This window comes from Carlito syrichta, unplaced genomic scaffold (genome assembly GCF_000164805.1).
Source record: "Carlito syrichta isolate Samal-C Ts95f unplaced genomic scaffold, Tarsius_syrichta-2.0.1 Scaffold304006, whole genome shotgun sequence".
NCBI classification, from domain to species: domain Eukaryota; kingdom Metazoa; phylum Chordata; class Mammalia; order Primates; family Tarsiidae; genus Carlito; species Carlito syrichta.
Window position 1 is genome coordinate 92785 of NW_007248102.1, and position 13196 is coordinate 105980.

At 38.2% G+C, this 13196-nt stretch overlaps 1 protein-coding gene across 1 annotated transcript in view; it reads left to right on the forward strand.

Moving 5' to 3' along the window:
• The window catches only part of TTC26 (tetratricopeptide repeat domain 26), a 57974-nt gene that overhangs the window by 12702 nt on the left and 32076 nt on the right, over positions 1 to 13196 (forward strand). Inside the window, exons 6-7 of the mRNA XM_008059365.1 lie at positions 2556 to 2701; positions 3610 to 3781. Of these exons, the coding sequence (XP_008057556.1) occupies positions 2556 to 2701; positions 3610 to 3781 (318 nt within the window). The remainder of the gene's footprint in view (positions 1 to 2555; positions 2702 to 3609; positions 3782 to 13196) is intronic.

The window sequence follows — 13196 nt, forward strand, 5'->3', positions numbered from 1 at the left end:
TGGGGTGACATTAACAGAGCCTGTTAAAAGGACATTGGACACAGGCCCGGACCCCGTAGCAGGGGGAAGTTGTACCACAACTTTCTGTCAAATCGACCAAAGACCCACTAGTAAAATTAACAAAATAAGGGAGGTGGGGAGCCGCCACAGTTCCTTTTGGATGTCACTTTGGGAAGTAGTAAGGATGTTGCCAACAAAACCCCTAGGGGAGCCAGGCTCAGTGGCTCAGCCTGTAATTCTGCGCCTTTGGGAGGCTGAGGTGAGTGGATTGCCTGAGCCCGCGGGTTCGAGCCCCGCCTGGGCAGCGAGACCTCATCTCTACAATAAATAAAAAAATCAGCCGGGCATGGTAGCGCATGCCTGTAATTCTGGCTACTTGGAAGGCTGAGGCGGAAGGATCACCGGAGCCCAGCAGGTTGAGGCTGTGATGGCGGGAGTGGCCACTGCACTCCAGTCTGAGTGACAGAGTAAGACTCCAACTCAAAACAGACAAACAAACCCCAGGGGAAATGAGCTCATGGTTAAGATGAGAGGGGTCCAGTCTGTGAGACCAGTCATAGATTAAGAGGGGGGATTCCTGTAAGGTTTCGGACTATGGGCATAGGAGTGGCACATTCTGTACAATTGGGGAATTTTTCAAGCTCTATCCCTGTACTATTAGAGCAGTATGGAATATTGGGGTGAGCCTGGGAAACATTATAAGTAGAAATAGGGAACCCCCACTTAGGTATGATTTGTAGATATTTTATTATGTCCCAGGGACCCAAAATATTAGCTATTTGTGTAGCCTGGGAGGAGGTTTTATTTTCTTGATTCATCTTAAGACAACCCAACTTAAGGGTGTTAAAAAGGCAAATAGGACGGCTATTACTAGCCCCTGTGAAGTTAAAATTTGTACTATGGTCAGCAGTAATATGTTTATCAGATTGTCCGCCCAACGTACTGGTATCATTGGTAAAGACAGGGACTGAGCCACCAGCCTAAGTAGCAGGTTGGAGAATAGAAGGGTCCAGGAAATAAGTCCAGTAAGGATTTCCCCTTGATCCACCAACCTGACAGGCAACAACGGCTATTCTGGCTATGAATAAGGCTTGGGGGGAACTTGGCTCCCTAAGTTGTTTACTGGCCTTGTTCCAAGTATCCAAATTAACTGTCCCTTGATCAAAGAACCAGGGGCATGTTCTCTAACTGAGAACCTTTAACCAGGCAGCCTCTTGCCTGAAGCATAGTTTTAACACTTGGACATACAGACTCCTCTCTTGGGAGCCAGAATTACCCATGTTTTACATCCAGCTGAAACTAAATCCACTCCTTACCTTCCCTTATTTTTATGTGCACACCTCTCTCGGAGCATCTCTTCACCTGAGATTCGGAGTTCTCTTGTGCTCAGGTCCCTGTTCAGGCTCCAGATGCCGCAACCCATGCGACTGCCTTGAGGGTCCCGAGAGAGAGCGGTGAGAGATTAGAAAGACACAGACACAAAGACATAAAGAAAAGCTGGAGCCAGGTGGGACACTTTCCTCTGATGGAGGAGAGGTGGCCCCAAGCTAGCTTAGCATGTTTATTTTATAATCAAGCACAGAGGAAGTTGCAAGGGATTCAAGGTCTGTGAGGGAGCTATAGTGGAATTTTGTTGCTACCTAAATGGCGAGCTGTTCCACAGTTATCTTGTTGTAGCTAAGGCTTTATCTGTACTATGTGCCCCCGGATGTGTGGTCATCTGAGATGCCCTTGCATGTAGCAGGCTGCATCCCTTGCTCTTTGGCTAGGATGCAGAGCAACCAAGCAAGACCTTGCCTTTACTTGGGGCCTTGCTTTGCTCAAGGCCTGCTGTTCAGACAGTGCTCATTCGCTCCCCGCAAAAAAATATCAGTTTGGTATCCATATATAAGCCAAAGGCAACTGTTCTTTGCAGTAACCATCTAACTCAATAAGCGTGCAAGGTTAGAATGGAATTCCGACAACCTAAAACAGCAACAAAGTATATAATAAGTGAAGAGAGGATGAAAAAGTCTAAAGCAGAAAGTTACTTGGAAGGCTGAGGCGGAAGGATCGCCGGAGCCCAGCAGGTCGAGGCTGCGGTGGCCGGGAGTGGCCACTGCACTCCAGTCTGGGTGACAGAGTGAGAATCCAAATAAAAAAAAAAAAAACTACTCACTAAATTGCATGATGAGAAATACATTTTGATTCCTTGTTGTCCACCAAGGAGAAAGATACACAAAAAGAACGGATAAAAATTGTTAAAGGGTAAGAGTAAAGAGATGTAGAAAAAAAGGAAAGGGAGAAAATATAAAGAAAAAGAAAAGAGGGTAAGGGGATGGGCCAAGTAATTAACATGAACTATAACGTACAGCTCCATTGTCAAGCTATACCTCCAGAGGCCATTTGCATTATTTCTTTAAAGGAGAGATGAAGAAGGTAAGGAATCTGAATAGAGAAGATGGGGTCAGATGGCTAAATAAGTTGTTAAAAGCTCTGTTACTATGATATTGATTTCTCTAACTGCATACACTAATGTAAATCTTCATATGTCTTTTCCTGTTTCACAATTTTAGTTTAATGATGAGAAAAAATTAATGAACTTTCATCAGAATCTTCAGGATATCACAGAAGATCAACTCAGTTTGGCCTCAATCCACTATATGAGATCTCACTACCAAGAAGCTATTGATATTTATAAGCGAATACTGCTAGATAACAGGTCTATGTTCTTTTATGCCTACTCTAAATCTCTTTTATTTTTGTTAGTTTCTTTTGTAACCAGTTTGGCCTGAGGACCTAGTGTCCTTTGGGTATAGTACAATCATGTGTTCAAATCTGTTTAGTTGATAACCAGGCGAGATTAAGAACTCCTTAGATATTGTCTAAATTAACCTTTCTCTACCTTTTTCCCCCATTGATCACTCTACTAAGGAACCTTTTTAGACTTTTTGCCCCTAATTACGTGCCCGTGAAATTTTAACATACTAACATATATATCAATATATTGTATGTATATTTATTTACTATGTGTCTAGCTATGCTTTACGTATAAAATGAGAATGGATTTTTTTCCCCATAGGAGCCAATTTTTGTCCCATTAGGGGATGATATTGCCCCTGTTGAAAATGCATGGTCTAGATGTATCAGCCTCAGTGTTGCAGTTATATAGTAGGTAACTTGCTGACAAAGTTAGATACAAATTCTGAAGAATTAACAATCCAACTTTATCACTGAACACTTGGCCTCATCCCCCTTCCTTCTCCCCTCTTTTGCATAACCTTCAGTCTCCTGCCTATCCCTAGCCATTAAGCCTACTTGCCTTGTCTGTCCATCCTTTGTGTGGTATGTGCTTATTTGTGTTTATGCTCAATTATAGTGTGTTAGTTTTTCAATACGAACTGTATGAACTTTCCCTTTCTTTTCTAGTTGTCATCTTTTACTTATATCAAAACACCCAAATTTTGCAATGCAAAATGAAAAAAATTATACTGATTTATATCTTGCCCTCTTCACAAAGCAAATTCATGAACTGTCCTTTTTGCTTGTTATCCATTTGAGCTTTGTAGTTTGACAATATTTCTGTGAAGTAGACTTAAACTGTTAACCCTTAATTCTTTCATCTAATAGGGAATACCTTGCCCTCAATGTTTACGTGGCCCTCTGCTACTACAAGCTGGATTACTATGATGTGTCTCAAGAAGTTTTGGCTGTTTACCTTCAGCAAATTCCCGATAGTACCATCGCACTCAATCTTAAAGCCTGTAATCATTTTCGCCTTTACAACGGCAAAGCAGCTGAGGTAGTGATGGAAGTGTGTTTTTAACTTACTGAATTCCAATATGAATTACTTTATATTTTCCAAGTTTTTCATGAAACTCTGTTGTCCATAGTTCCTGATTAGTGTCCTATGTCATTGCCAGTGTGATTATACAAGAACTTAATTATATAAACATTTATGTTTATCAAATATTCTGAAAAGAATGTTGACCTCTGAATTCTCTGTGCTGTGTCTATTATATCATAGGTGATTTTACTGAGATGCCTAATATTAGCTTAAACATGTTTAAAACTAAATGCTTCAGCTTCATCCTTTAAAATATGTTTGTGGCTCTGTGTTGATGTCACCGACATATATCCAGTAAATCATATCTCAAAACCTTGGGTATCCTTTGTTCTCTTCTTCAGCTCCATGTGAGCATCTACCAGTCCCTTTCAATTACATGTCCTAGCGAGCTCTTTGAGCTATCTCTTCTTATCCTTTGCTACTGCCCTAGTCCAGAGTTCCTCATCACTTACTTTGGCCCTTTAAATAGTTTCCCTGCATCTAGTCAGTCTTGTCCTCTCCAGTCCAGCCACTGAATTTGTCCCACACACCACACTGTCTTACCAGCGCAACTTTGCATACATTCTTCTCGTTCCTATAATGACTTCCTTCTGTCTCTGCTTGGTACACTTCAACTTTTCCTTTAAGCTTATCCCAAGAGGCAAGAAAGTATTTTATAAATACTTAGAAATCTGCTAACTTATAGGCACTGTGCAGAATATTTAATTTCCCTGACAAGCCTGTGGTTAGAGGCTATTATAGTTCTCATTTTATAGAAAACTGAGAAAGCATAGGAAGCCACACATTATCACTTCCTTTTATTTTATTTAACATGTTTTAAATAACATAATTTTGATCACATAATTTTATCTGGCATATACAAACTTATACATACACGTTTATATACACACATGTTTATACATATTCTGTATATAGATATAGGTAGATAGAGAGATATATGATAGAGAATATGTTCTATACTATCTATTATAGATACAGATATTTTTAGATTAACCCTATGAAGGGGCCACATTTAGAAATTACTTGCATGGCTATTTCTTTAGTTGATGTCAGAAGCCATAAAAATTTAAATGTAACATTTCTGCATGTATCAAAATTTTTACATCTTACCCATGCCCCAAAAATCATTCCAGTTGATCTCATGCCATCCTAGGGTAGTGGGAGGAGAGAAGGAAACTTAAACAAGCAAATGAGCTGTATCAACACAAAATTTATTGAGAAAATGTAACAGCAAGGAGCACTACTAACACTCTTTTCTTTTGGTTTTTTTTTTTTGAGTTGGAGTCTCACTCTGTCGCCCAGACTGGAGTGCAGTGGCTGCTCCCGGCCACCGCAGCCTTGACCTGCTGGGCTCCGGCGATCCTTCCGCCTCAGCCTTACGAGTAGCCGGAAATACAGGCATGCGCTACCATGCCCAGCTGATTTTTTAATTTATTGTAGAGATGAGGTCTCGCTGCCCAGGCAGGTCTCGAACCCACGGGTTCATGCAATCCACTCACCTCAGCCTCCCAAAGGCGCGGGATTACAGGCTGAGCCAACACTCTTCATTCTGACAAGAGTTTCAAACTCTGAGTGAAACATTGTTTAGTTGTAGGGGAGGGAAGGTGGAATGAAGAGCACATATTCTTAGCATATACCCAGATTCACTTTTGGGGCTCACATAGATAAAGGTGGACAGTTATGGCAGAACAAATGACCAACAGTTAAATTGCTTAGTATGTACTTGAGCAGTTCATTCATTCATTTATTCATTCATTTATCATTGAGCTGAAGTCTCACTCTGTTGCCCAGACTGAAATGCAGTGGCATGCTCACGGCTATCCCAGTGACAACCTGCTGGGCTCTGGCGGTCCTTCCACCTCAACCTTCCAAGTAACTGGAACTACACGCACATGCTACCATGCCTGGATAATTTTTTATTTTTTTATTATAGAGACAAGGTCTTGCCAAGTTGCCAGGCTGGTCTCGAACCCGCGGGCTCAGGCAATTCACTTGCCTTGGTCTTCCAAAGTGCTGGGATTATAGGCAGAGCCGCCTAGCCCAGCCAAGGAGTCCATTTATATATTATATAAAATAATTTCTTGGGATAATAGTCATTTCAAATACGAGTCCCCTGGGTCTACATAGCTGGCTAGTATTTTAAGTATCAGCAGTTTAATAGTAGACTGGATTTGCAATTTTATATCTAGGGAGTTTTCACCCATTAATAAGAACAAATAAATATATTCTTGTCTTTCTACCTTTGAGTCAGTTTTGGGGGACTTTACCAATTTTGGTGTAAGGTCCAATCTATTAAATGTTTATATTTTGTCTGCATATGTCCTTTCCATAGTCTGGTATGGACAGCAAGGTTAACCAATATTCTATAGACCTAGGACTATCCAAGTTGGGACACCAGAGTATACTTCCCAACCCCTAAAGGCATACCTTTTCTCTACAGATTACATATTGATTTTATAATGTACTCCAGCAGTAGAAAGCTATGTCAAATGTGTCTTAAGAATCTTTTAATTTTTTTGGTCGCAGTAAGATATACTTTGAGCCGGGCTTGGTGGCTCAGCCTGTAATCCCGCGCCTTTGAGAGGCTGAGGTGAGCGGATTGCCTGAGCCCACGAGTTTGAGACCTGCCTGGACAGCGAGACCTCATCTCTACAATAAATCAAAAAATCAGCCAGGCGTGGTAGCGCATGCCTGTAATTCCGGCTACTCGGAAGGCTGAGGTGGAAGGATCGCTGGAGCCCAGCAGGTCGAGGCTGCGGTGGCCGGGAGCAGCCACTGCACTCCAGTCTGGGCGGCAGAGTGAGACTCCAACTCAAAAAAACAAAAAACAAACAAACAAACAAAAAAGTTATACTTTGTATTTAATTATGATAATTTTGTTAAAGTATTTAAAATCAGCCATTCTTCTACTAACTTTTGTAATGCGGCCTATGGTTCAGTCTCTAATACCAATAGCATTCTGCTCTTAGTAAGCATGAAATCATTTGCAATTATTGATTTAAGTATTAAAGTACTTTGAACAATTTGTCCATGGTTACACAACTAATATAACAAGTGGCAAATCCTGGTCACAAATCCTTGTCTATCGGACTCTCATACCCATGTGCTTAACCATTAAAATTTACTGTAGGTGTACTTTCCTCTTTGCTCTTGATACACACACACAAACTCTCTCTCTCTCTCTCTCTCTCTCTCTCTCTCACATATGTGTATGTTTAAATGTCTCAATTATGCTTGTTGTTTGGTAGTTACCTAACTATCTTCAATCTACATATGTTCATTGAGGTTTGGGACTGTGTATTTTGGAATGTGTATCCCAGGACGTGCACAATGCATGCACAAAGTTACTGCCAATTATGTATTTGTTGAAAGAGAAGTTAAAAGTATGACAAACAAATTCAGGAGAATCACATTTAAAGAAGGAGGAGGTACAAAATAGGTCAATAAAGATGAAGATTAAGAAAAGCCATTGGGTTTAATTACTAGAATGTCCTACATTTCCTAATCTGATTAGGGTATCATTATTACTGGGGCTTGAATTGGATTTTGAGGAGTAAGGAGTGAGTTAGTAATAACCCAGACTGGGAATCCTCGTAAAGGATATGGCAGAAGTAATGACAAGTAGGTGATGAAGAAAAAGAGGCACTGGATGTAGAATGCTGGTTAAAAAAAAGGAGGAGGAGAAAGCTGCTGGTTTCAGAGATTGGAGTGTTGAAGAACTTTTCTCCTAGAATTGGGAAGGCCTCTAGACACGATTATCAGCTTGAAGTCTGATAGGCTCAAATAGGCAGTATCTATGTAACTTTAGGTGAAATGCATAACCTCCTTAAGCATCATTTGTAAAATAGGGAAAATAATAATATTGACTTATCATAGGTCATTGTGAAGATTAAATGATATGATGTATGTAAGGTCCTTAACTTGATATACACAGTAAACTCTCAGTAAATATAAGCAATTATCAAAGATTTTTGTATACTGAAACATAGTCACATTTATCTTTTTCTTTGTGGTTAGGGCTTTCTGTATCTTGTTTAAGAAACCATTTCCTGACCAGGCTTGGTGGCTCAGCCTGTAATCCCAGCACCTTGGAAGCCCAAGGCGAGTGGATTGCCTGAGCCCACGGATTTGAGACCAGCCCGGGCAACTTGGTGAGACCTCATCTCTACAATAAATAAAAAATTAGCCGGGCGTGATAGCACGCGCCTGTAGTTCTGGTTACTTGGAAGGCTGAGGTGGAAGGATCGCCAGAGTCCAGTAGGGGTGGCCATGAGAGTGCCACTGCACTCCAGCCTGAGCGATGGAGTGAGACTCCAACTCAAAAAAAAAAACAAAAAAAACGAAAGAGACCATTTCCTAGCTCAAGATTATATTTGCTGACATTATCTTCTAACAGCCTATTTTGCTTTTTAAACCTAGATTAACTAGTTATATCATGTTTAAAAGTATTAATTTCTTCAACTGAAAGACAAAGATTAATAAATTAGAAAAGACAAAACTCTAATATATGTTTTAAATAGAAAAACAGAAAATTTGAATGTAAAATGGTGTGTTTTATATGAAATATTTTGTACACTGGTTGGTTTCTAGCATTGATACCATGTTTTTAGAAAGGTCATTTTCATTCTAACATATATATGATGACCTACATCTTCTGTTTATAGTTTTTTTAAGGATCACTGAGATATAATAAATACACCATACAATTCACACTTTTTAATTTATTTTTTTTTAAGACAGGGTTTCGCTCTGTCACCCAGGCTAGAATGCAGTGACTCAATCATGGTTCACTGCAGCCTCGACTCCTGGATTCAAATGATCCTCCATCTTCAGCCTCCCAAGTAGCTAGGACTACAGGTGCATGCCCAGCTAATTTTTAAAAATTTCTTATAAAGATGAAATCTAGCTATATTGCCCAGGCTGATCTTGAAATGGGCTGCAGTGATCCTCCTACCTCAGAAGTGCTGGGATTACAAGTATGAGCCACCATGCCTGGCCTCATTCACCCTTTTAAAGTATACAATTCAATCGTTTTTAGTATCTTCACAGGTTATATGAAACCATCACCACAGTCAATCTTAGAACATTTCATCATCTTATAAAAGAAATGCTGTACCCTTTAGCTACAATTCTTATTCCCCCATTCTCCCAGCCCTGAGCAACCACTGATTACTTTCTGTCTTTCAGTATTATCATGGCTGGAGTGTGGTGGCATTATCATGGCTCATCATGGCCTCAAATTCCTGGGCTCAAGCGACCTTCCTGCCTCAGCCTCCTGAGGAGCTGGAACTACAGACATGCACCACCATGCTCAACTAATTCTTAAAATTTTTTATAGAGATGAGATCTAACTATGTTGCTCAGGATGGTCTTGAATTCCTGGACTCAAGAATTTTCCTGCCTCAGCCTCCCAAAGTGCTGGGATTCAGGTGTGAGGTACCACGCCCAGCCTTATTTTCTTAATAGTGGTTTTTGAAGCACAAATGTTTTTAATTTTATCTGTTTTTTTTTTTCTTTTGTTGCTTGTGCTTTTGGTACAAGATCCAAGAATCCGTTGCTAAGTCCAAGGTCATGAAGATTGACCCCTATGTTTTCCTTCGAGTATTTAATTTTAATTAATTTTGATCCATTTAAAATTAATATTTGTATATGGTGTGAGGTTAAAAAAGTCAAATTTCATTCTTTTGCATTGAATATTCAGTTGTTTCAGCACCTTTTCTTGAAGAGACTATTCCTTCCCCTATTGAATGGTCTTGGCACCGTATTGAAAATCAGTTTACCATAGACACATGAATTTATTTCTGGACTCTGCATTCTATTCCATTAGTTTATATGTCTGTCCTTACACTAATACTACACTACACTGTCTTGATTACATGTAGCACATTTTGAAATCAAGAAGTGTGATTTCTCCTAATTTGTTTTTTTTTTTTTTTTTTCCAAGACTGCTTTGGTTATTCTCATCCTTTGTAATTCAGTATGAATTTTAGAATCAGCTTGTCAATTCAAACTGTAATAGGGATTGCATTGAACCTATAGATAAATTTGAGGATTATTGCTATCTTAATGATAGTAAGTCTTCTAATTCATGAACATGAATGTTTTTCCACTTATTTAGTGTTTTTAAAATTTCTTTGAACAATATTTGGTAGTTTTCATGGGGCAAGTTTTACATTTCTTTTGTTAAATTTATTACTAAGTATTTTTATGCTATTGTAAATGAACTTGTTTCTTTAATTTCATTTTTTAATTATTCATTGAAAGTTAATAGAACTATTATTGATTTTTTATTTTGCTCTTGTATCCTGCAACCTTGCCGAACTCATTATTAGTTTTTTTATGGATATTTTTGGGACTTTCTGTATGGAGGATCATGTTTGTGAAAAGGGATAGTTCTGCTACTACCTTTCTAATCTGGATGCCTAATTGCCCTGGCTAGGACCTTCAGTACAATGTTGAATAGAAGTGCTAATAGCAGATATCCTTGTCTTACTCCTGATCTCAGGTGGAAAGCATCCAGGCTTTCACAGTAAGTGTGATGTTAGTTGTGGGATTTTTTTGGTAAATGTTCTAGCTCAGGTGAAGAAAGTTCCCTTCTAGTTCTAGTTTTTTGAGTCTTTTTCTCATGAAAGGGTGTTAAATGTTGTTAACTGCTTTTTTGTATGTCTGTTGAGATAATCATATAGTTTTTTTGTATTTTTTTTTCCTATTGATATGGTGTATTAGATTAATTGATTTTCTTTTTTTATTTTAAAGATGTGGGTTACAATTCAGGGTACATTAATTGATTTTCTAATGTTAAACCGACTTTGTATTCCTGGAATAAATCTCACGCAGTTGTGATGTATAATCCTTTTAATATACTACTGATTCTGTTTGCTAGGAATTTTTTATTTTTATTTTTTAGAATTTTTTTGGTTCATGTTCAAAAAAGATATTGGTCTATCGTTTTTTTTCGTATTTTTTTTTCCTCTGACTTGGTATCATGGTAATACTGGCACAAAGTATTAGTTGGGATGTGTTCCCTCTTCTATTTTTTTAAAGAGTTTGTGAATAATTTGTATTAACTTTTCTTTAACTGTTTGGCAGAATTAAGCAGTGACGCTTCCAGGGCCTTGGCTTTCATTTGAGGGTAGTTCTTTAAATTATTAATCCAATTTCTTGCTATAGGTCTATTCATAATATTTTTTCTTGAGTTAGTTTTGATAGTTTGTCTTTATAGGAATTATCCCTTTCACCTAAATTATCTAATTTATTGCTTATAATTCTTCACAGTATTCCTTAGTAATCTTTTTTATATTGTAAGGTTGGTAGTATTGTCCTCTCTTTCATTTCTGATTTTAGTAAATTGAGTCTTTCTCTCTCTCTCTCTCTCTCTCTCTCTCTCTCTCTCTCTCTCTCTCTCTTTTTCTTGGACAATCTGATTAAAAATTTTGTTACTTTTTTCAAAAATCCAGTTTTTCTTTTCACTGATTTTCTCTATTGTTCTTCTATTTTCTGTTTAATTGATTTCTGTTCTAATCTTTGTTGCTTGCTTTAGGCTTAATTTACTTTGCTTTTTAAGGTTAGGTTATTAATTTGCAATCTTTCTTACTTTCTCTTTTAATATAGGCATTTGCAACTGTAAAATTCCCTCTAAGCACTACTTTCATTGAATCCTATAAGTTTTGTTATGCTGTGTCTTCACTTTTGTTTATCTCAAAATGTTTTCTAATTTTTTCTTGATTTCTTCTTTGACCCATTTGTTATTTAGGGTATGTTGTTTATTTCCTGATATTATTCTATATTTAAGTCTATATTCTTCCTGGTATTGATTTTTGTGTAGACTGTGAGGAAGAAGTAAAATTTCAGAATAATTCATTGTTTCAGATCATTTATTGAAAAATCACTTTCCCCACAATTTTGCCACCTTTGAAAATAATTCCAATGTCTGTATATCTGTTTCTGAACTCTGTATTCTGGCCTATTCGTCTATTTGTCTGTCCTTGCTCTCAATACCAAACTGTCTCAATTACTACAACTGTATAATAAACTTTCTTTATTATTATTATTTTTTATTATAAAGATGTGGGGTACAATTCAGGGTTAGGTATACAAACATTGATTATGCAGGTGCCCTTGTTGATGAAGTATGCTCCTCCTTCCCCTAGCAGTATTCTTCCACTGCCAATCCCACCCCTCCTCCCCTGACAGTTTCCCATTACTGCCAAATGCTTTCTTTTTTTTTTTTTTTTTTTTTTGAGTTGGAGTCTCACTCTGTCGCCCAGACTGGAGTGCAGTGGCCGCTCCCAGCCACTGCAGCCTCGACCTGCTGGGTTCCAGCGATCCTTCCGCCTCAGCCTTCCAAGTAGCCGGAATTACAGGCATGCGCTACCACGCCCGGCTGATTTTTTGATTTTACTGTTGAGATGAGGTCTCGCTGCCCAGGCGAGTCTCGAACCCTCAGGCTCAGGCAATCCACTCACCTCAGCCTCCCAAAGACGTGGGATTACAGGCTGAGCCACCAAGCCCGGCTCAAATGCTTTTTTATAGTATTATAATTGTTCAAGGTCCGCTTATGAGTGAGAACATATGGTACTCTGGTCTTTGTTTCTATGATAGATCACTGAGTATGATCGACTCCAAATCCATCAAGTTGCTGTGAAGTCCATATATTTGTCCTTCTTTATGGCTGCATGATATTCCATTGTGTATATGTACCACATTTTTTTAATCCAGTCCAGCTTCGATGGGCAACACGGTTGGTTCCATGTTTTGCAATTTCTGAAAGAACTAGAAATTAGCCTTCCATATGACCCAGCAATTCCCCTATTGGGAATACACCTGGAGGAACTCAAATTATTCTCCATTTATTTAAATCTGTAATTCTTTCAATTAGGTTTTTTTGTATTGGTTTTTTTTCATGTTTTTTTTCTAGGAACTTAATATTTTGCATGTATTATAAGTGGTATCTTATCTTAGATTTCATTTTTAACTGTTTGTGACTGGTATATAGAGCTACAGTTGTTATTTTTTTTCAATGTTAAAGCATTCACTGTTTATAACTGACCAGTTACATAGTCATTGTAGATTCTTATAATTAATCCTTCTGATAAGCCTGTTAATCTAGTCTTTTCTGTTGCCAGCATCTCCACCTTCTATAAAACGAATGATATTTTTTATCATCCTACTTCATGGAGAAGAGAATTTGAAGGGCCACAGGAAGTTTTGTTTCTAACAGTGTAGATCTCATGAATCAAATCTTCCATGCAGATGATGCCATATTTAACAAGAGATCAAGCACTCAAACTCTTATCTATCAAGACAATTTGCTTCTTACTGATTTTACTATATCTACACTTGTACATCAGTTCATTTACTGACTTCAGAT